Below are 24665 nucleotides of genomic sequence, written 5' to 3'. Positions count from 1 at the left end.
TAATTTTAATTTCTTTACATTCTAAAGTTAAGAAAATAAAGCTAAGACACCATTTAAATAAAGAGCAAACTATCTTTTTTATTTCAAAGTATTTTATCATTTGCCAGTTTTCTGGGTAACCAGATAATTGCAACTCATAGCAAATCAGGACTATTATAGCTTAATTCACTCATTCCTAAAGGTAAAAAAAAAATCCTCCGTCATCATATTGCAGGGTGGTAGGTAGGGATTACCATCGTGGAAGAACTCTCTCTTTCTTGTATTTTTTTTGCACAGATCTTAATTTGCAGAAGTATCCATTTCACTTACTTGCTAAAGCAAACTCAGGTAGAAGTTACACCCAGTCCTGAACTCTCTTTCATAACTAGTTGCTACCAGTACAAGAAGTAATACTTAAGTTGTACTGTTTAAAGTGCATATTAACCATATACTTTCGTTCAGCTGAAAACAAATGATGACACAGACTGCCGAAACTGTAAAGTTATTTCACTGATAGACATAAACTTCACAAACTTTATTTACTAAATTAAGAATCAGTTCTCATGACACACTAACTGCACTTAGTCCTCATTTCTGTGAAAAGGATGTGCATCAATTCTCCTTAAGGATCTTATCTGTAAGATAAAAATTTGCAAAGCAACACCTTGTGGTTCCATCCTTGCTTTGCAATTACAAGGCTGTGCCATTAAAACAGGCTCTTGAACTTTCCCCCGCAGACAATTAAGAGCCCAGTCTGTTCATATGGCTGCTGACTCGTCATTTACCACCACCAGTTGGTCCCAGGTGAACGTACTGGTGTACATATGGAAATATTTAACATGGAGAATAGAAAACACCGTTCTACAGAGTAAAGTGATCACACCAACCCCATCCTCCTCTGAAGAAGTGCACTTTGTTCTTGACTGTTCAGGGCTTGATAACTGGCAAGCTCCAATGTGAAGGTTGCTGAGCCTGATGTTAAAGAACGCAGAACTGTTGAGTAGCCCTGGACAAAATGGAGACGATGTGTCACTCAGTTTAGGATAAAGGGAAGATGAGTTAACACAGAAGGCTGCTTAGACCACAGAGAGCGAGAGAGTGTCAGAAGTATACTGCAACATACTAGTAAGTTAATTTTTTAACATTACTCTATTAAAAGTGCAAAACATGCATGAGTCAATAATAATATTTTTAAAAAATTATTCCCTGTAAAACCTGTTCTAGCAGTACTTACTACTTCTTTGACTTACACTTCAGTATGTGCTGGTTTAACAATCTGAATTGGGCAAAAGAACACTACTAGATTTGTGGGCACTTCCTTTGGACCTTCAATAATTAAAATACAGTAAAAAACCCCATCCATTCTAAACTTATCTGTAACAAAAAGTGAAGCCATTTTTTGAAGCATATAAAAAAATTAGTTTTACCATTAGTAAGGTAATCACATACCATCATTTCTGCTAGTGGAACAGCAGCAACCACAACTCTGTTATCTTGGCGACTCTGGATTTCCTGAATACTACCTCTCCGCTGTGCAAGATCAGAAAGTGCTGCACTGAGATGATCTTCACTTACTGTGATTTCTAGGTTCATCACGGGCTCCAGTATTTGTATACCAGCTTTTTTCAAGGCCTACACAGAAAGGAAGGAAGGGACATTACGTCAATGTATTTTTGGGGGTTTGTTTGTTTAAAATAAAATTGACATTATAGGTACTTCTATCGTGAAGCTAACACCGTCTCTCAAATTCTCTACCTCCAAAAGCTGTAGAATTCTCAGCAAGGGCATTACACTGACAGAGCAGATCAAGTACCAGATACGGATACACACAGATTTTCCCAGCAGTATATCATGCTGCTGTATTCTTCAGCAGCTTACAGTTTCAGTGTACCTTTTGCATGCAACGGGAGACACAGGCTGATACCATTGTGTGGGAGGTGTCCGGATGCACTGTCAGTGATTGCACTGTCACATCTATATCCTGAACTGGGAATCCAAGCAGAGGTCCTGGGTGGGCCAGTGTAGAAGAGCAGAAAGAAAAAAGCAGATTTGTGTTTCAGAATATTAAGAGATATGCAAAAAATTTTTCAGGATTAATTTAAAGCTTCTCACTTTCCTCTTTGCTCTCTCCGTCCCTGTCTACCCCTGAAAGAATGTGACTACTAGTTGTGTTCCTCATTTTGTGATTTTGTCATTATCTATCTTTGCCAAAAGAGACAAAGGAATACTTTCTTACTCTATCAAAAACATAGATAATTTTGAGAACAGTAAGTTCCTGAGTGTGCTCATCCATACAACTGTTCCCGAAAATGAAGCTTTTAAAAAATACACTGTAGTATCTAAAACTTGTCTATTGAAATAAGATATCACTTGAAAAAGTAGTGAAACCTTTTGTTAAACCAGAAGCCAGAGTATTTTCTACATCTTCCTTTTCAACACAGTATGATCACAGCAAAGCCTGATACTAACCCACCACTGCAACTCCAGGGTTAACTCAATTCCATAAAGGATTAATGACATCTAGCATCTCAGACAGATTATCTCCCTCCAACCCAGGACTCTCAACCAAACCAAACTGTATTAGACTAGATGTGAGGCCATCTGAGAAAAAACACCTTGCTTTTTTCTTACAGAGAACATGGCCAGATCTTTTTGGGTTTTTTTAAGCACTTAATGGTCAATTTTAGGCCAGAGACAGCACAATTCTGAAGTGTCTTCAAGGAGCATGAAGAAAGCACACAGCTAAGAGTCATTCCACAGCCAGAGACGGGAGATGCTTTCCAATTCCACATAGCAACATGAAAAAAACACTTTGTACAGAGTAATTCTCATTTGTCAAGCCACTACCTGTTAATTTTATTGTAAGACAGAGCTCTTTGGCCACACGTAATTAAATACTTCCTATTTTTAGTCAAAAGTCAAGGACACTTTTAGTCCTTGAGAAAGCCCTCACTTTGCAGTTAGGTAAGGCTTTACTGAAAACTCATGGATTTTATGTATTTGCCAAAAATGCATCAGTAACACTAATAGAGTGCGGTGTGTACATGTTGGCCTCTGAAACCATTTCTGTCATGAAGTAAACACCTTCTCTCTTAACAGCAGATTAAACCAGAACTCCAAGCTCACTTTAGAGTGACTGAAATGAAATCAACCTGAAAACCAAACCAAAGGATGCTGACTTCCAGTCCTGAAATAGGGAAGAGTGTTCGGCAATTTTTGTAGTTAAGGAAATTTCATAATTTTCCTTTCCATCTTACATGTTAGTATGTACTACCTTTTAGTTTTCAAGCTACCAAGGAGTGTTTCCTTCTAGACTAGTATAGCTGTCATAGCACTTCCTTTACCTTGAATGCATGAATTCATGATTCCATTTTCTATAGCTCCTTGGAGTTCTTTGGGTAGTTCTCCAATAACACTCTCAGCATAGTCAATGATGGGTTTTGTCGTTGCTCTGTCCCCTGACCTGGGTCTCACCTCTAACTCTGCAGTAACAAAGTGTCGTTTATCTCCTACTGTTTTGTCCAATATATCTGCAAGAAGGAGGGAAAAAAAGTGAAACAGCCATTTGGAAAAAAAATGCTTATACATAACATTAATCTGAAAGTTAGTCATATATCATTTAAAGTACATCAAGTTACAAATCCAGAAACAAGATGTTCCTTCCATTTACTCATTTTACCTGTAACTTGGGCAGCACTTAAGATGGTTTCTCGGTATGCTATTTGAAGAGGTCCCAAATAAGTCTCAATTCCATATTCACGTTTGATTCGGTCATGAATGATCTCTATGTGTAGTTCTCCCATGCCACAGAGGATAGTCTGGTGAGAAGACAGTTGAGAGAAAGTGGAAAAACATCCAAAACTCAGAGGTTTTATTACAAATGCTTTAAGCAAAGACTTGCATGCTTTGAACTGTCAAAAACCTTCAATACTTCAAATTCTAAGGACCCTAGAGAGAAAACACTGCTATATGTCATCTGATAGTAACACACATGAAAGTGTAGTCACCACTACTGTGACCGCTAAAAACAGGTAATCTTACATTATCTTAAAGACTATGTAATTCAAACTTTTTTAAATACAGAACTGTCAAAAACATGCAGAGCACAGGGTGACTTCCTCTATTCTGTAAAGCAAAACTGCACAAGGCTCCATTTTAGTTTCACACACTGAACTTTGTATATACAACATTTAGAGAGTCCTTTTTATTCAAGAAAATCTCAATATGCAGATGAACTAACTTGACAGTTCTAAAACAAAACTTGGTTATAAGGGGAGTAGTAGAAGATTCATCTTACTTGTCCTGTGTCAGGATCTATCTTCACTTTTAAACTTGGATCTTCACGCTGAAGGCAGCTCAATGCATTATCCAAGTCTGTACATAAATATCAAACATTATATGTTTGATATAAAGTGATTCAGTAGTCTGAGAATTACAGAAAGTGCCTAAGTATCACTTTCCTCATAAGGTCAAATCTTATTCTCAGAGCAAGCAAAAGGACCCTAGAGAAGCACAGATTTTGGCAAACAAAGTCAGGTCAAATTACAAGTAACCTGAAACTTCTGATTTTTTCATACAAATTACCTGCACTACAGAGTGCTTTAATTTAATTATTTAATGTACTATTTTGAGAGTGATATTTTGTGTTTGTATGGAGACAGACTGGAACCTATAAATGATTCGTAAAGTCAATAAAAAGTATTGATCCTTTTGTACACATAAGAGAAATTGTCAACTGTTAAATGATTTACTTAAATATGAGTTCAACATGAGAAGTTCAAATGCAAATACAGATACTATTTTTTTTTCTGATTCCCCATTATCTTAACTGCTGATGAAAGCAGCTACAGAATGATAAACTAAGAGCTGAGACTGCACTTATCTGCCTTTTTATCTTTGGGGAAAAAACAAACAAAAGCAAACTAAAACATCCAACCCCCTAAAATCAGTAATATTTTACAACCCAGTTGCTCAGCCTACAGACATGTTGCTCCCAGTCTGTGTTATACCTTGCTCCATTCCACTACACTGGTATTTATCCCTCCTCCTCTTCGCTCCCAAACATGCTCAGCTTTGTTAAAATAAAGATCCAGAGTTTAAAGGGTTATTTCCAAAAAGAGTCAAATAATCAAGTCCTCTGGTACAGACAGTTGGGAAGACAGTAAGATTACAGCTCAGACTGCATGGATGAACCATGCAGATAGACACAGAGAAGTCTTGCTAAGTGAAGACATTACACACAGAGTAATAAAACTGCAAATGCCAACTGAAAAAAACCCCCACATTTCAAGGCTATTCGTAGTCATGACATATGTACAGCACATCAGTGTGACTGCAGCAAAACTCAGCATGAGTGCCTCTAACTCCTACTTCTAAATGAAGAACCACTATTCTTCTAGACACAAAAACAAGAAAAGTACTAATACTAGTACTGCTTGATGTAGTAATAGCAAAGGATATCAACAAACATGATCTAAAATACAGCATCAGTGCAAAACACCAAAAAGAGCCTTATTAGATCACTGACTGATAAATTTGTGCAAATCATTCATGTCAGCCAGGTGGCTGCATTGTACCTTGTTGTTTGGCCATTGAAGGAGGTTCAATTGTACAGAAGAAGACAGGGTCAGGGACCTCAACACCTGCCAGCAGAAGGCTGTCTACGTCACTCGCAGACCTCTTCTTCTCCCTGGCATCCCTTCCAGCTCGGCGTGCTGCAGCGACTGCTGAAGCCTTTGATGACACTATGGTATCTCCAGTGGCACTCTACAGATCAGCACCAGTGAGCCACAAGACACAGGAGGGGGAGAGAAGGTGATGTGAAAAAAACCCAACAAAAACCTAACAAAAACCCCAAAACCCAAATGCATCCCAAAGCTGGTTACATTTTAGAAAACAAATGAGATTCATTCAGCCTGTTTAGGCAATAAAACACTGAATTATTAAACTAATAGAAGCAAGCATGAAACAAATTTATTTCAACTTGGACTGTTGCTTTTGGGTAACTTATTTGGAACATCCTTCTCCATCCCCACAGGAGGTCTCTTTGTGGCATTAACATTGTATTTTAAGACTTACAGTATAAATGTATGCTCAAATCCTAATAAAATACACCTTCAGCTTGCAGTCCTTTCCAATCAGCACTGCAGCTTCCAGTTCAATTATTGACATTTGTACATTGTGATATTTCATTTTAGGAAGAAGTACATGTAAATGTACTTCAAATAAAGCAAGTTTACATACTGACAACATTATCAAGAACACATCTGAGATACAATACCATAGAAGTAGAAAGCACATTAGTGAAACAAGCTCCCTTACAGAGTCAGTATTTTTTATTACCTGTTTTAACCCAACAGTAAGAGCAATGTTGCCAGGCATCAGTGATGGTATTTCAATGTGCTGATCAGCAAAAGGCAGGAGCAGCCGGCTCATTCTCTCTCTAAAAATTAAATTCTTGTATTACTTGGGACTTCAACAGACATTCCATTTCTACATTAAAACCAGGCCTCTATCTTACTTACGTGCAACTTTTGTTAATATTATATACAGCTGACTGAGGTTTCAGTGAACCTGAGTAAACGCGAACAAAAACCAGTGGTCCACGACATTTATCATGGAGAACTTTAAATGCTAGGGCACACAGGTCATCCTTGTACCATTGTCTGCAAAATAAAAAGAACAAAATGCATACTTGTAGAATTAAGCCACTCAATCTCACAGTTACCTAAACTTCCATTCATTTAAGGAATGATATGTTTCTTATTGTAATACTAATAAAGGCAGATTTTAAAAATCATAATTTATACCAAAAAATAATAATCTAAGCAGTTCCACCTCCAGTAGGACATGTAAGATGTCATGTGATTCAGTCAACACTAAATAGGATCCCTAGACCACATTTTTGTAAAACAAGATTATTCTCAGATAATACAAAGACTCTGAAGTGCTAGTTTGACAATTGAAGATAAATGCATACAATTCCTGTAGTGCTGACCAAAGTAGGTTCAGTACTCAAGTGTATTTTTCTGTCCACGCATCTCTAAAGTTATTTAATACCTGAAAAGAGTAAACATTTTTAAAGAATATGAATGCTTTGTTAACATCTTTTATTTTCTCCTTTTATGCTTTCCTATTTATTTTTCCTTTTTCCTGAACCTCCTTTTCTACCTGTACTTACAGAAACTCATATGAACGTTCATTAGGTGCAGGCAAGTACATAGTAATGGCATCCAGTAGTGGCTGCACTCCTTTGTTCTTCAGTGCACTGCCACAGAGTACAGGGACAGCTTTGTGAGCAAGAGTGACTCTCCGGATAGCAGACTGTAACTACAAAAAAGAAACTATTTTCTGTTAACAAATGAACTACAATTTAGCCTTACATTGCACTCCAGCTATCAGATATTGCTAATTAATCCCCAATAAGTTTAAAAAATATATGTTTGTAAATACATCAGTCATCCAAACTCATTTCGCTGCTTTTAATGAGCTCCAAACCATAAACTCAAATGTTTAGATGCTAAAACAGGAGACACTGGTTTTAAGATTTCTAAACATTTCATACACATCTGCAGCTGTTCTTTTTCTAACAGTACCTTTAATTCAGAATTTTGTACCTCAACACTTTCAACATGCAGTGCGTGAAGATCCAACCAATTCAAAATGGTTGAAATGCTACTTTTGTTAATAAGAAACAGCAGCTCAGTCACAAAGTGCACTGAGTCTACCTGGAAGTTCCGCTCACCTTCCCCTAAGCTCTTTTGCAGCAGTCTAACTTTCAAAACTAAAAACAAACCCACTTTCCTGAACAAATGTACCCTACTTTTAAAATTGTGCCTAGCATGCCCAAGAATCATAGGGCATTTGTATAAAATTCATACTAAACTCAAACACATTCTGCTCTAAATTCACAATACTGTTAATTCACTGCAAAAGCTGGTGTGATTTCTTTCTGTTGATAAATCTGCAAAATCATTATCTGCACATGCCAAAGGAATAATCTCCACGTGCCAACCCAGCCCCTTGGAATAACAGCTAGCAAACACCTGTTTATGAAAAATGAAATGTAAAAATTACCTTCTCAGCTGATATTAAGTCAAAATTTTCACTGTGTTCTCCTAGAACCAGTTCAGCAAATTCATCATCCAGATCTGCAACCTTAAAGAGAATAGTTCTTTATTATTTGGCATACAGCAGTTTTACAGACAAGACACAAATCTTACGTAGGATAGATAGCTAAGCAGAGCAAGAACAAAGCCTTTAAAGACATCAGAGATCAAAAACTCAAACCACAGAAAATTATGTAAATTAAGGCTTCAAGAAGGGATGTGGGAAAAAACATTAAAATACACTTATAAAGCTGCTGTCAGACAAAACATCAGTGGGAGAGAGAAAGCTTGTATTCCTCCTTGAAATGGAAAAAACACCCAGCCATACAGTGACAGCCATCGGGGGTATAAATAAATGACTGTACTTCAAACCTGCAAATATGGCAAGGTCTGAAGTAAGCAGAAGTAACCTTTGCAAGCCAACAGACACTCAGTTGGAAAAAACAGAGAAGCATCAGGACATTTTGACCTTCTTCATGTCAAAGGCTTGTATGTCCAAGAGTATATCTGTGTTTTCAAACTGTACCGCTTTGCTTGACCTGTAAGTCAACTACTCTGTAAACCTTGTCTCACATACATCCTTGCACTGTCACAGGCTCCTGCTCCATGTGCAGGAAGGCACTTGCCCCCTCTAACGGCTATGAACCAATTGACCAAATTCTGAAATAAACCCTTGATAAGAAACCCTTGATAAGCAATTAGAAGTCTAATTGGGCTAATAGTTAAAACATTACAGGAACCTTTTTATTTAATTAAGTGAAAGTAAAGTGTGCAAAATGGCTGGTATTCAAAATACTAAATTTGACAGTGTTTCTGATAACGAGTGTTAACAGGATAGAAAGCATTTCAAAAAAGATTTTATGAACACAAGGTTATCTCAATTATCCCACTACTGGTCCACCCCTTCCTCCTTCAGGAAAGGCCCAGAAAACAAAGGGGGGAAAAAACCATCAGTGTTCTTATAAAGCTTTTTATCTGACAATACATTTCTTAAGATAAAAGGCTGAGTAATAATACCCCCATTTAAATCCTGGTAAGTTTGAAAACCAGATTGTATGAATTCTATTGAACTCAGAGCAATATAAAGCAGATCTCCCTGATTCTGATGTTTCAAAGGAAACTGAAAGCCTACCATCACCTGTTTATGCACTTGTACAATGTTATTCAAAGCTTTATGAAAGGCAGCATTTCCAACAAAACAGATCAATTTATGATTGGATTGAGCTGCCTCTAACACAGTATTTACTGCCATTTTGACCAGCCTGCAAAAACCTATCCACCTTCTAGCTGCCACTCCAGAAGAGTATGGACACCCTTCAGGTACGTAGGTCAGGCCTTGCGTGAATGTACCAAATATCCTTTAGCATCTAAGACTACAAGATACCATATTAGCCAACTGCATGACAAATTTAGTGTCTGCTTTCTTCAGTTCCCTATCTATAAAGCAGGGAGTCTTCCATTTTGTACAGCCAGGGACTCCAACTCTCTATACTCAGCATGTTTTGCCATCACATATTAACATTTCCAATGTGTGTTAAGCAACTTTGACAGATGGAAGTGAAAAAAAAAATGCAGTTCAGCAAAGACAAATGCAGAATCTTGCCCCTAAAACAGAACAAATCCAAGCACTGATACAAAGTGGGGATCAACCAGCTAGGACACAGCTCTGTAGAAGTCACCCAGAGGGTCCTGCTGGACCCTATGATCACTTCCAGCATCAAAGGCTAACTGCATACTGGGCTACATCCACAAGAGCATAGCCAGTGGATCAGAGAAAGCAGTTAGTACCGTCTACCCTGCACTTGTGAAGCTGCATCTGAAGTTCTGTTTTTAGCTTCCCCAGCACAAAAAGAAACCGACAAAACTGTAGGAAGTCCAGTGGCAAACCACTAACAGGGTTGAAGCAGAGAGATGTATTTGGTCTAACTTGGAGAGGCAAATGCTGTCTCTTAATACTTGAAATGGTGGTGGTGGGCCCACTTCAGGGAAAACAGAGCTAGATTCTTCTCAGAGGTACACAACAGAGACCAGCATGGCTGCACAGGTCATACACGGTAAATTCCCACTGGATAAAAAGAAATAGTGATGGTCAAGCACTGGGGCAGGCTGCCTAGAGAGACTGTAATCACCATCCTTATACTTGAAAACTTAGCTGAACAAGGCCTGAACAATCCGATCTAATGCTGAAGTCAGCCCTGCTTTGAGCAGTTCTCTTAAGTCACTTAAGTCACTTTTAAGCTACAGAGCCTATTTTTCCTACTGTTCTAAGTAACAGTTTTAAATACATTATGCATTTACTTTAGAACTTTACTTGTTCTATTAAGGTATTTCTGGCATCCTGGACTTCTTGGAACAGGTTTGGATCATCAGCCTCCAGCAGCAGCTTTCGTTCAAAATTTTTTCCATCATCCAAATCAGAAGTAGGTTTCCAAATTATTTTTTCCTTAGTCACGATATCAACCAGTCCTCTGAAGGTCTTGGCTTCCCCAATGGGCAACTGCAAAAACAGTAGAAACTTTAGACAGCTGCAAAAAATTATGAAAGGAGTTCCATTTGAAAAAAAGCTTACCTGTAATAGCAAAGGTTTTGTCTTCAACTTTTGTTTGATGCTCTCAACGGCATACGTAAAACTATATAAAAAACCCAGATACTAAGTTACACAAACTTAATGACATTAGTAAAATACATCTACCACTCCTTATTTACTGCAAAAATTACTCCAACAATTACATAAAAAGATGTATTTGCATATGCATTTGCATAGCATATAGTAAGTACTAACATAATTGGGTTGCTCTATGCTTAACAGGAAAACTTTATTAGAGACATTCTCTTACAAGGTTTTTAGCAATGATTAAAATATCTGTCTAAATACCTTGCCCTGCTTTTGTCCATCTTATTTAAAAAGCAAATTCGTGGTATCTGATGTTTGTCTGCTTGTCTCCAGACTGTCAGAGTTTGTGCCTAAAGCAAAAGACAAAATGGAAACATTAGTGCCAATAGTTGAACTGTGTACTCCCCAATACAACTGAGGTTCTGAGTTCAGAGTACAGAAGGGAACTATGCCGAGTGTGTTCCAACGATTCCATATGTAGCAGCACAGATGAATTTCACAAGCAGTTTTGTCTCTCAGCTGTTGTCATTTCCCTTCCTTCACTAAGAACATGCAGAAACACGAGCAAGAAAACATGGAGAGAAACTAAGTATTATAGGGGACATACATGAATGTGATGGTTTCACTCTAGGCCTTCCTGGAGACCAGCTTGTAACCAGGAAGGAACTAGGAAAGTGATCACAGAAGTATTCCATGCTATTCCTTTACGTAACTTGAGGTATAAATAAAGCCAGCAGGAGGGACCTCGCTCTCTTCCTTTCCGGCGAGGTTCGAGAACGGTGGGTCCCTGTCTCGGTCTGGCTTATCTGGAGCTGAGGCCTGCAGTGACTGCTGTTATCTGCCACGCGTGAGGGGGGAGCGCTGGGCTGTGTCTGGCCATCCTGCTTGTTCAAAGGGAAGTGGTGAGATTTTGCTAGTTCTTTAGTTGGCTGGTTACTGGGTTTTTGGATTGTGTAGACTTGTTTGGTCTTTGCCCTTTTTTTTGTCCTGTTTTGTCCTTTTCCCTTCTCCCTCCCCCTCTTCCCTTTTGGGGAGCTATTTAGGATTTCTGCAGTTGTGGTGTATAATATTTTCATTATATATATCTATCTCATATGTAAAATATTTATATATTTTTTGCTATAGCTTTGGCTGCTTAAGTCTTTTTTTTTCTTCCCTCTCTGGGAAGCAGGTCCTTGTTGTCAAGTTTTGGGGACTTGGCGGGAAGCCAGCTCGAAACCTGTACAATGAATAAACCTTTAGAATTTATTGCCAAAGTACTTCAAGCACACTCAGGCAAGCATTTCTGTGGCTACACATACAACACTAAAACTACTGTAGTTTTGCTAGTAATTTGTGCACTGCTGAGCCATTTATCATACATATATTTATTTGAAAGTTAAAACAAGTATATATAAAAATCAGTTAAGATTCCGAAATAGTCCATTCCAATACATAGAATAATGCAAGAATTTGCTACAAAGTCGTCAAAAAAACCACAAGCAAATCTAATTGTTTTGCTCTTGGGGTTGGGGCTGTGTCTCAGTTCAGGTTCACATTTGATGGCGCCTAAATGTTTTCCAACAGCAAGTTAAATAATGTGACTTACAGTGATCAAGAGTTCTCTCATCCCTTATCTGGGAAAAAGGTATGTTCCATGAAAGACAATGATTTCGCATATAACTTTTCTACAGAATTGGACTACTGAAACACTTCATGCCATATAAAGTCTAATTCCACTCTGCCACCACTTTTTCTGCACTACAACCCAAAGGCCATGTTAAAAAGGCCATTGGGCAAGGAGAAATTCTGGCTGAAAATTCCAATTTTCTACATGAAATCTGAAAGTGAGAAATTGACAGACATTCATTTCTTTACACTTCTGTAGCTAGCCAGAAGCATTCACGTCAATCAATGTTTGTAAAAGACAGCCACGAACCAACAAAACCACTCCAAAATTTAATGGTAATCCCACTTATTTGCTGCTTGTTACCATAGAAATGTGCACTATAGAACTTGAAATTAAGTGCTCAGCTTCTTGAAGCTGACAAAGCATCAAGAGATATAATAGAGTGCAACATCTCTGTACAGTACTTCAGTCTGATTTAAGTCATCAGACGCTGCGGGAAAATGAATGGGAGTGGCTGGGGGTAAAATTAGAGAAAACTGGGAAGTTATATTCACACTCTTAACAGAAGTTGTAACAGTGTGGAAATCATAGGGGGACGTGCAGTTGCCACTCCCTGGATGGGATGTGGTCAGCACGCCTGACTTCCCACACACAGTACGTGCTAAGGGGAACTAAACAGAGGGTGGAACTGAGCAGAGACACTGAGGCCAGGCTCTGTTGAAATCCTCGCACGAGGAGAACTTGGTGGTGGGGGAAGAAAGATTTCTTAACTGTTGAACAAGCAAACGTGACAAGATCACACATATATGCCTCCATCCTAAAAGGTACCTCAGATGTAATATTGACCTCCCAAAGTACAACCACCCCCCATTGTACATGAGGTATGACTAGAATCACTCAACCTCTACTTAAACATAAAAACAGTAATAAACTAAATTAAAAATGGGGAGAAGTTAGGGAAGACTCCATTGTAACTTCTAGGATCAGTCCATGGGCTGAACCTGTCTTCCCCCCATAGAGATGCCTATTGGGTAAGAACCATACTCTAACGTGCACTGAATGGAGCCAGCTTTTGCTAGGGACTAAGCTGGTTAGTACATAGCTTTGAATACATTTTTGCAGCCAGATACTATCACTGGCAATCTTCGAACCTTAACCCATCACAGTTTTCTGTTATATTAATAAAGAGTGTTATTCCATAAACTGTTAAGTCTGAGTCTTTCAAGGGTGCTAACAGCTGCTGCCAGCAGGTAACATACTGGCCTGTGGAGGCCTGGGATGCTGTTGGTTTGTATCCCTGAATCTTTTCTGAGGCATTGACAGACCAATTAAGGACACCCCCCCCAAGGAAGGGGTCTTTCCACTTGCATGTGACCCTGAACCAGTTAGCTGATCCACCCTCTGATTGAGTGGACACTGAAACTGGTCAAGGACAAGGGTCTTTACTTTCCTGGGGCACTGAGACACTAACCAAACAAAGAGGGTTTGAGAAAATCTCTCCCCTTTCATGTGACAGATGCACATACAAAAGAAAAATCTACCCGTTGTTTTTACCTCAACACCAGCTGAAGCATCAAACACTGCTACTGCTCCATCCAGGACTCTTAAGCAACGCTCAACTTCCACTGTGAAGTCCACATGACCTAAAAAAATCTTCATTTTATACCATCATAATTCAAACAGGCAACATCAACAGGTTATTACAAATTTAAACTATTTTTTTTAAGTCATGTCAAAACAACTCTTTCTTTATTTGCAGGGAACTACACCCATCAGCCTTTGAAATACACAAGATTGTTACAATGCGATCCTAGAACTGAGTACAATTTAGTGTGGAAATATCTGAGCTCACCTTACACAAGCTAGATTAGGCATCAGCAAACAATAATTATCCAAAGCTGAACAGAGTTCAGTATAGGCTTTTTTACTGATGCAATTAAACTAACTAAATTTTGCACCATATTTAAAACTAAGACATTCTACAACACTCCACTTCACCCACTCTCCCTTAGTAATAACAGCAGTACCTGGGGTGTCAATCAGATTGATTCTGTAGTCCTTCCAGTCAAACGTAACTGCAGCAGACTGAATGGTAATACCACGTTCTCGCTCTTGTACCATAAAATCTGTCACCGTGTCTCCATCATCAACATCTGTAAACAGGAACCAGAATTGGGTAGGTAAACAATTCAAAATCTGAAACTGTCCTTGAATACAGTTGTCAAGAGAGAGTTGGAAATACTGTCCCTTTTATATATATGTATAAGCTATGAAAATTAGCCTTTTTCAAAACAGTATAATGTCAGGTAATTTACCCAAGCTCCCCTTCCAAGGAACAAATGGTCTGCAAGTCAAAGACTAGCAATTCCAACAACCTTTTTATTGTTCTTAATCCTAGTAACACCATGAGAATCTTAAAAACTAAAGCAAAGTCGAAAATCATGAACAAACTACAGCTTTAAAAAACCTGGCTGCACTGACTGTTCGGAACACGACTGACATTTAAAAATTTGGTAATCAGAAGATAATTAAGTTAAAGTCAAAGTAAAAACAAACAAACAAAAAACACCAACTAAGAGGTTGAGTTTTGCTTATGGATTTTGTTTTTAATTTTTAATAAAAAGAGAAGTAGTTCCACATTTTTAAACAAGCAAGACACCAAGTTCAAACGTTCCACAAGCTTAACATTTTCTATCACTGTCATACATAGTCAAGAACAGGGAATGAAATTTAAAAGGTCAAAAATCACAGAGGCTGCTGTGACCCTTTCAATCTTGAAAAATTCTGCAAAAGTTCTTGTAGCAAGAAATTTTTTCTGAGCTATGGTTTTCAAAAGAAACGGATACTTTTTCTCAATCTAGTTTCTTTAAAGGTCAAAAGAAAACTGAAGAAACAGCTTTACCAGAACGGTCAATGAACAACAACTAAACTAAGGAGATCCTCTAATTAAATGTTAAACAAAACATAATGCACTAAAATTAAAATATGAACCTATGATCTCTCAAAGTGCAACTGCCTTAGAACATAATGGAATGTGCATTTAAAATTCCATTAAACCACAGCACAACTTTGGAACAACTGGCTTCTACATCAGGTATTCCACCAGCAACCTCTAACTGCATTGCATGTTACTGTACATTATTAAATCTCTCAAAGCTACTGAAATACAAAAAGCATTTCTAACCTCCAAGTGTTCTTATATATCCAGAATAATACAGCATTCTCTCTGTTGTCGTAGTTTTGCCTGCATCAATGTGGGCCATAATGCCAATGTTTCGGATTCTGCATAAAGTGAAAACATCGGGTTTAGTGCAATAATTTTTTTATTCTGTGATATTCTTATTTGCATAAACAATTAATACTCACTGAGAATAACATCTCGGATTAATAATATCTTTCATCTACTGCATATGGGACACAGTGTACATTCCAATACTGAAAGACGCTAGTATTGAAACGGTGTATTGAACAGTTTTGCAACAGGTTTCCATGCTCCACTTTAGGGAATGCCTCTTCTTGGGCTCATCCTCACCCATCTGCCCTCTCCACAGACAGAAGTACCTTCTCGTCCATCCCAGTCCCTGACACCTGGTGCCCCAAACAATCCATTGCATATATTTCCTTTATGCTCCAAATACAGTATCCATTGTTCCCATGATGCTGTCTTTGATTCTGTTCAACTCTTCCTTTCTAAAGTACCTCATCAGCAGCTTCCAGAACTGCTTCACTTTCTCTGTGCAGCACCATTAACATTCACCATTAATGCCAGCTGACCTCACCCTCAGGACAAAAGTAGCCTTCTAAGGGAACTTCACCCCTAGGATATTTCTTTGGCAGCTCAGTCCCCAGTTACCTTGTCCTCGTCTAATGTGGCTGAGTGCTCCCATTAACACAACGGCAGAGGTCTAGTTGCCAACACACCCCTTCTCCCTTTTTCAACTCCCAACAACACCATGGATTTGGAGCTTCCCTACAAGCCCAGTTTTGGCTATGATGATGTAAACAAGAGACAATTCCAGACCTTTCTGACACCAACAAGTGTTCTATATTGAAATGTCACAAGGGTAAAAGTAAACAAGTACTAAATTTAAATTAAACATGCACATGTGACAGGTACAGCAACAACTTATAACTCTTCATCACATCAATTGCCCTGACTACCAGTTACATCCAAACAATAAGCCAGCATGACGTACCTGGATATATCAGGATTAATGACAGAACGCAGAGACTTAACATCTCCTGGAGACAAACAAAATTAAACAATTTTTAAGACTGAACCCAATGTAGAAAATATATTTAAGAAAACTTATAAAAACCTTACTAAAAAAAAAAGATTCAGAGGCACAACTCGTGACAATCTGTAATCACTACCATCTCAAATTTCTAAAGGTATGTACTTAGTTTTCAATAAATCTCTCTCTCAAAAACAAAAAGAGAAAATCTTTAGAAACAAGAGGAAAAAGCCAACACAGAAAAGTATCATCAGCACAGTAACATCTTACTCTGCAGACGCATGTCTCAGTTCAAGACAACTGTAATGCTGAGGTTCATCTGGACTGATGATTAGATAATTAACTTATACCTGGTGGAGCACTGTAGTTTCTCAGACTGCAGTTTTGCTGTGTCACACTCACAACTCTCATTTTTGTCTTCCTGAAATACACCTGCTTGAAAGAAAAAAGAATTATATAGAATATTTATCATTATAACTAATTATTTAGTTACATTTTTGCCAGTCATACAAAAATAAACTAAAAAAAAATATCTATATGAACAGATACCGTTGTTATATATTTCTATAAGCTGAAAACACAAGCTATTTGGAAGTAGATGCTTGAAGATGATGCCCACACTGAGGTTTACACCAAGTTCGATCCCAGTAATATTTGGGATGTCTAGTAAAAATCTATTGATATCTATCAAAGTATGTTGCCAATAGCCACATTGTTTTAAATGTCAAATTATTTTTGTAAATAACACAAATTTAACAATTATAAATGTTAAGTAGTCAAAAAAATTACATAAAAATTATAAATTCATCTTCCCATTCCAATATGAAAGTACCTGTTCTGTTTGGAAACCAACTTTTAAAGGAAAAGAAAAAAGAAAAAACCACCACCACCACAATCAAAAAAGTTTACTCAGAATAACCCAAGTGTTTTCTTTGCTCACAGAGAAAGTACCAAAATTTGGGGAAACTTTACCTTATTGCATAAACTTGATGACTCCAATAAATCCACTGAAACCCTCCTCATAACTTTCCACATTCTGGCTCCACTCTTTGATGCTGTTCCCTGACAAGGTAAGTAAACCACACAAAACATTTATGAGGAGAAACAGGTTGGTTGTATCACTTTGACATAACTCAATCACAAGATTTTACTCTTGTTCCAGTCAAATCAGGTTAACACTTTTCAAGTTAAATCAGTATCATATCTGTAAAAATAATGTTATTAAGCCTTAACAATGCAGCACAAATACATGCCCACAAACACTAAGTATATTTCTCAAAGAAATTTTTAAACAGTAAGGCAAAATAATGAACATCAGAGCTTACACTAACTCTCAGAGAAGCTCTAGAGCACCGATTACAGATCAGCGAAGTGCAAATAGATTTTCCAGTCTTGAAAGAGAACAGGTTGCAGGGCAAAATACCTATTTAGGGCAGAAACAACAGAAAATATTAAGTACTACGACCTTTTAAGCATCGCCAAAAACCCTGCAACAGAAAGCACAAGTGCAGCAGCTTCCAAAGCAGCCCAAGCTGGCTGCTACTTATTTAAGGAGATCCCAGTGTTCAGCTCCAGTGATTTGATGCTCCGTGGTAGTTTCACAACGAGGGGTAAGAAACTCTGCGCACAGGCTCATCTGTACACCCTCATGTTACGAGCCGCACCCTCGTCTCCCGAAGGTGCCGCCGCGCTTCGCTGTCCGGGAGTGCGGGACGGGCGCTGTGTCCTCACACTGCCCGTGACGAGCCCACGAGAGGAGCCCCGCGGCCGAGCCCCGCTGACTCTCCACAAAACGACACCGCCCTGCCCGCCGCCCTACGAACCTCTGGGGCGGTTCTGCGCCGTCCCCGATCACCTCCTGCCCCCGCCGCAGCCTCAGCACGGCCCAGCCCAGGGGTGCGCGACACACTCGACCCCCGTCTTGGCCTCTGCCCCCGCCTGCCCCGCCGCCATGCCGTCGGAAGGCGCCCTCCCTCTACCTTCCCCCGCCACCTCACCGCCTCCAGCGTTCCCCCCTCTCGCCACGACCTGACAGACCAGACGGCAAAAAGCGCTCCTTCGGCGTCTCCTGCTCCTTTTTTCTCCCTCTCTCGGCCCCACCGAGCCCCGCGCAAAGCCCTCAGGGAGGGCGAACAGCCTGTCTCTCCGCCTGGAGGAACCAAAGCGCTCTGGGGAGAGTTTCCAGTCGGGGCCTGTTTGCGAGCGGCCCTCCCTTTTCGCCGTTGAGGAGTCCGCGGGGCTGCCGACATGGTGGGGACCGGGAGCCGGGAACTGGGAACTGGGAGCCGGGGCATGGGATGCGGGACCCAGGATGCTGGACGGGATGCTGGACGGGGACAGCGGCGTGCGGGCGGGCCGGGGAGGGTGCGGGAGGCTGGGTGGGCCCCGCACTGAGAGAACCACCGTCGGGCCGCGGCCTCCCCGCGCGTGGCAGAGGCGCCCTCCCCGCCCCGCCGGCCCCGGTCCCCTCTTACCGCGCTGCCTCTGTGCCCACAGCCGCAGAACGAGCACATCGAGCTGCACCGCAAGCGCTATGGGTACCGGCTGGACTACCACGAGAGGCGCAGGAAGAAGGAGGGCCGGGAGGCGCACGAGCGGTCCCGCAAGGCCAAGAAGATGATCGGGCTGAAGGCCAAACTCTACCACAAGCAGCGGCACGCCGAGAAGATACAGATGAAGAAGACGTGAGTGTCCGCCTCCTCTCTGGAGCCGTCCTTTAGTCCTGACGCTTCAGGGATGAGACAGGATGTTATAAAGAGCTAATCATTACTTGAGTCTCGCGTTGTACACTTAAATAGCACTCAGGCTGCAGGAGGAAAGGGGCTTTGCCACGACGAATACGTTTCGTACTTTGTCTCTTCTCAATGAATGTTAACGATTCCGCCGCTAGAGGCTTTCCTCAAGAGAAGTGTTGCTTAGCAATGACAGCGACTAATGTAATTACGACAAAAAAGTGAATCCACTTACTTAAGACTTTCACATCAACCACTGAGTTAATATGGCAAGAGGCAACAGGGTTTTTTTAATGGTTAGGAGAAAAAAATACAGTAACATACACAGTTTGAGTAGAGCATGAGGCCTGTCTTTAAGGATAAATTACAGCATCAAGCATAGACAAACACAAGCATTTTTCTGGAAATTTTACCTGTTGTCCAGAAATTGAAATCAAAATTGTAAACAGTATGCTTCATTGCTAATGTACTTTAATACCTGTCCACCAGGTTGGTTTTGTTGTTTTCAAAGTGTAGACAGTTGTTTTTCTTTGCTACTTGTAAAGATAATGGGTCTATTAGTTTGTGGTCTTTTTTCCCCCCACTTTTACAAAGACACATTCCTGACATTTGTAAGCATTGCCATCAAATCTCAGAAGAGGAGTGGCATGTTATTTTTTGTCAGAGAGGAAGTACATCTCTCAATGTATTTGGTTGTTTGCTTTAAGTCATTCAGACATTCCTTAAAAGAGATGCATGTTTTGTATTCCCATCTTGGCAGGAGGTGGCAAGGTTTTATGCACTATGCAGTCTGTCAGTTGTTGGATTAAGTGAAATACTTGTTTACCTTGAAAATTATTTAGGATTATTTCTTATATATAAATATGCAATTTTTTACAAATATCTCTTAAAAGAAAAGTTTGAGCAGGCACAAGCTAAGTTGAAAGGGTATATTTAAAAATAAACCTTTTTTTCCTGCTTCTAATACTGGTTTTCTTTCTTTGCAGCATTAAAATGCATGAGAAGAGAAATACAAAGCAAAAGAGTGATGAAAAAACACCCAAGGGAGCTGTACCAGCATACCTGCTGGACAGAGAGGGCCAGTCCCGGGCTAAGGTTCTCTCTAACATGATCAAACAGAAAAGAAAAGAAAAAGCTGTAAGTAACTGTATCAGAGTTCAGATACCTACAGTTACTTGTGACAACAACCACTTTGTGTTGCTGATTCTCAGTTTTCTTAACAGCCTACAAGCAAAGACTAATTAAAGCCTGAAACCTTTAGTAATTGAGCAGTTTAGGACAATGTGAGCATATGCAATATCTTGATTTTCAAAACTTTAAATGCTAATTAAGTAGCTATGAGTTGTATGACAAGTATGGTCTACCACTATGATTTAGGGAAATTTTATTTTATGTTTTGGCTATCCTCTTTCACTCAGCAATGTGACATGTAAGAGTATTGACCTTTTTGTTTCCCCCTCTTCCAGGGGAAATGGGAGGTTCCTGTGCCAAAGGTCCGTGCACAAGGGGAAACAGAAGTTTTGAAAGTGATTCGTACAGGAAAGAGAAAGAAGAAGGCCTGGAAGAGAATGGTTACAAAAGTTTGTTTTGTTGGAGATGGCTTTACTAGGAAGCCTCCTAAATACGAGCGATTCATTCGACCTATGGTAATATTTTTGAGCCTTAAAGATCATTTAAATAATAATTCTTGAGACTTACTACTTTGTGAGTTTCTGTGGTGAGGGAACTTTCTTGTATGATAATGCATTGAATTACTGGTTACGTAGAACATTCCTATTGGTTTGCTTGCATAAATCTAAAGTTCTGATTGCATGAGGGTGGGGAGGTGCCCCTGCAGTCACAGTCTGTGTCAAAATATCTGCTTTTATTCCCGTAACTCAGATGATGTCAGGAAGTTAAAACTATGAGATTTCAAATCTGATTTATCAGAGATACTTTGAATAGCTTTTAATGTTGGAGGCTTCTTTTTCAAGCTGCTACGGTCTCTCAGCTGTAGCAGCCAACTCTCTTAGAAGAGTCCAGGACTCCCTCCTGGCTAAAGTAAGCTTGAAGCGCAGTCATGACTGTATGCGAGGGAAGTGCTGTACCTCCAGCCTGACCTTTACTTACACAGCTGCAGGAACAGTGCCTGGGCTCTATCAGCCTGGCAGCACACAGGAGGAAAAGCTGGATTCAGTGATATAGTGAAGTTTTCAGATGAATACCTGCTCTTGTTCCCTCACAGGAGTCAATAATCACTGTGCAGGCTGCCTGTTGAATTGTACCTCATTACTAGTTTGACGGTATTACACAGAAGCCTTGGGTAGATTTTTATTGACACGAAATGATTTATGGTACTTAATGGTAAAGTACCCTTTACAAAGTGCAGGTCACTAGATAAAAACTGCTATAGAGATGAGTATTTAAATAAGTCTGACATTCTGTAGTAGGTAGATAGCATTCTGTATTCTCATCCAGTCTCTCAGAACATATAAAGCTGAGGACATAATGCTGAAAGTGTTTACTAGATCAGACATGAGAGCTTAAAGCAAGTATTAACTCATTCTAACACTTCTTATGCAACAGGGCTTACGTTTCAAGAAGGCACATGTGACACATCCCGAACTTAAAGCCACTTTTTGCCTACCTATCCTTGGTGTAAAAAAGAATCCATCTTCTCCTTTGTATACGACACTTGGTGTAATTACCAAGGGTACCGTCATTGAGGTTAATGTGAGTGAGCTTGGCCTTGTGACACAAGGGGGCAAAGTTATCTGGGGTAAGTAAGTTTACCTAGTTATACTGCAGAATTACTTTTAAAAGATTTGTCTTCATTGCATCATGTATTGTTAAGACCTTGTCCTATAGTCATTGTTAAATCTTAGGTTTGTGCTGTAGCAGAAGCAACTACTAGCAGCTATAAAAATACAAACTTCTAGTGTTAATCTTAGGCTTTCATTCACTTAGATGAAGTTCAGAACAAAGATTCAGCTTGCATGCCTATGTGTCACATTAAGCAATATCACAAGTCTATAAAGACTAACTGTGTGAACAATCATATTATGTTTTCAGTGGAAGTTGTATAGGAGTATCATAGCCAGATTCTGCACCTGGGATGGGGCAACCCTGGTTTTGAGTATAGACTGGGGAATGAGAGACTGGAGAGCAGCATTGTGGAAAACAATCTGGAGGTCCTGATTGATGTCAAGTTGAATATGAGTCAGCAGTGTGCCCTGGCAGCCAGGAGGGCAAACCGTGTCCTGGGTGGCATCGGGGAAAGCATCACCAGCCAGTCGAGGGAGGGGATTGTCCCACTCTGCTCTGCACTGGGGCGGCCTCACCTTGAATATTGTGTGCAGTTCCGGGCACCACAATATAAGAAAGATATTGAACTCTTAGAGAGTGTCCAAAGGAGGGCAGAGAAGATGGTGAAGGGCCTTGAGGGGAAGCTGTATGAGGAGCAGCTGAGGTTACTTTGTTCAGCCTGGAGGAGACTGAGGGGAGACTCATCACAGTCTACAGCTTCCTCATGAGGGCAAGAGGAGGGGCAGGCACTGATCTCTTCTCTGTGGTGACCACTGACAGGACCCGAGGGAACGACATGAAGCTGAGTCAGGAGAGGTTAAGTTGGATATCAGGAAAAGGTTTTTCACCCAGAGGGTCACTGGGCATTGGAACAGGCTACCTGAGGAAGTGATCACAGCACCAAACTTGTCTGAGTTCAAGAAGTGTTTGGACAATGCTCTCAGACACATGGTGTGATTCTTGAGTCTGTCCTGTGCAGGGCCAGGAGTTGGACTCGATTCTGATGGGTCTGTTCCAAGTCAGCATATTCTATGATCTTCATAAGATTGATTTCTTTTAATAGAGGGTTTCACTTGGACAGTAGCAAACCTAAGTATTTTTTTTATTCTACTCAGAACTCTTAAATAATCTGTTTATAAAAAACAGCCTGAATATAATACTTTGAGAACCTAAGTTTATAGCCCAGTAAAAGGTAGATCTAGATTTCAAAATGCATTTGAGTCCCTACTTTTTAGAGACTTGTAGATTGAACTTGCAAACATAGAAAAATCTAACCTATGTGATCTACTTCGAGCTTTTGTAGACATTTAATTCTCTTTTCTCCCTAGGGAAATATGCACAAGTAACAAACAATCCGGAAAACGATGGCTGTATTAATGCAGTTCTACTTGTTTAAGTTGGGTTCGATACCAAGCATTGGACGTGGGCTCCTACAAAATAAGTGTGGAGTTTCAACAGGTTTCCAAGATCTGTAGAACCTTCAACCATTCCAGAACAAGCTGGTGAGGAACTTAAGCCAGAAACAATTGCTCACGTTTTTATATTTATTATGTTTGTTCAGCTGAACATTGTCCAAATAAAGAGATTTAATTTTCATGTTTTGCTCATATGGTTTATGCTCATCCAGTTTATGAGGGCACTCTTACCCATCAACACTATAAGAAGGAAACTTTCAAATGAAACTGTCAAGATATTTCAGAAGCCAGAATGTGAATAGGTTTGCTTTGGACTTTTTGCATTAACAAAAGTTTAAAGCTACAGGTGGTCACACATGCAATAAGGTTAAATAGCAGATAGAATCAGAGTAGTTAAGGTTGGATGGGACCTCTTGAGACCGTGTAACGTGAGCCCCTTTTTAAAACAGTCACCTACAGCAGGTGTCAGAGGACAACATACAGTGAGGTTTTGAGTATATCCGAGGATGGAGACTTCACCACCTTCCTGAGCAACCTGAACCAGGATTTGACCACGCTTAGTTTAAACGGTTTTACGTTTAAATAGAATTTCCTGTATTTCAGTTTGTGCTCAACTGGGCACCACTGAGTCTTGATCCACTTTTATACCATGTGGTGCCTTCTGCTGCCTCCTCAGGCTGCTCTATGATCTCATTAGGTCTTGGCCTCCTGCACAGTTAAGCTCCCCTTGAGCTTACCAGAAACAGTCCATAAACAGGAACTTCTGATGCCTAACCACACAGAGGGATAAGAGATGATCAGCCATACCCAACAGTCTAACCATAACTTACCTGAATCATAGCCAGTGTGGAACAATATTATTACTACTGGACTTCTGAAAAATTCCAGTAATTACGGAGTGACAGATGACTGAAGCCAGTCATCTTGCAATCCTATAAACAGTGGTCCTAAGTGAGGCCCTCTGAGCTCTCCTGGGCCACAGTGGGCTGACCATTATCTCCCTGTGGGTAGAAAACCTGTTAGAGCTCACCAGTGTGAGAGTTTGCAATACTCAGAGGACCACTGCTGTTGCCAAAAGCTGATGAAGGCTGATAGCCTTCCACACTCCTCAAGGCTCAACCCTCACCCCTTGAGAAATGTAAAGACATTCAGTATGAGCATTTCATTGAACTCAAGGGAAATCTTAGCA

At 39.9% G+C, this 24665-nt stretch overlaps 2 protein-coding genes across 8 annotated transcripts; one reads left to right on the top strand and one right to left on the bottom strand.

The window, feature by feature from the left end:
• Positions 1-58: 58 nt before the first annotated feature.
• On the bottom strand, positions 59-19158 carry GFM2 (GTP dependent ribosome recycling factor mitochondrial 2). 7 transcript variants are annotated; one of them, XM_064641161.1, is made up of 22 exons: positions 19042-19158; positions 18369-18795; positions 17518-17607; positions 16896-16980; positions 16507-16552; positions 15495-15592; positions 14338-14463; positions 13865-13953; positions 10963-11051; positions 10657-10717; positions 10399-10584; positions 8056-8136; positions 7160-7308; positions 6504-6644; positions 6322-6421; positions 5556-5745; positions 4277-4353; positions 3659-3797; positions 3324-3509; positions 1871-1986; positions 1429-1611; positions 59-985 (listed from the first exon to the last, which is right to left on the bottom strand). In XM_064641161.1, the coding sequence occupies exons 1-22, from the start codon at positions 19056-19058 to the stop codon at positions 857-859; spliced, it is 2805 nt and encodes a 934-aa protein (XP_064497231.1). In that variant the 5' UTR covers positions 19059-19158; the 3' UTR covers positions 59-856. The 7 variants fall into 7 exon arrangements, with proteins under 7 accessions (XP_064497231.1, XP_064497232.1, XP_064497236.1 ...); XM_064641162.1 differs by having other exon boundaries at positions 16896-16977; XM_064641166.1 differs by lacking the exon at positions 18369-18795 and adding an exon at positions 17871-17968 and having other exon boundaries at positions 19020-19102.
• NSA2 (NSA2 ribosome biogenesis factor) lies at positions 18679-23657 on the top strand. Its single transcript, XM_064641173.1, has 6 exons — positions 18679-18795; positions 19042-19229; positions 20264-20414; positions 20744-20923; positions 21843-22035; positions 23390-23657. The coding sequence occupies exons 1-6, from the start codon at positions 18793-18795 to the stop codon at positions 23455-23457; spliced, it is 783 nt and encodes a 260-aa protein (XP_064497243.1). The 5' UTR covers positions 18679-18792; the 3' UTR covers positions 23458-23657.
• Positions 23658-24665: the final 1008 nt, after the last annotated feature.

Source organism: Pseudopipra pipra, chromosome Z (assembly GCF_036250125.1).
Source record: "Pseudopipra pipra isolate bDixPip1 chromosome Z, bDixPip1.hap1, whole genome shotgun sequence".
NCBI classification, from domain to species: Eukaryota; Metazoa; Chordata; class Aves; order Passeriformes; family Pipridae; genus Pseudopipra; species Pseudopipra pipra.
Note: the sequence above shows the minus strand (reverse complement) of the source record. Positions and strands in the feature narration are given on the sequence as shown.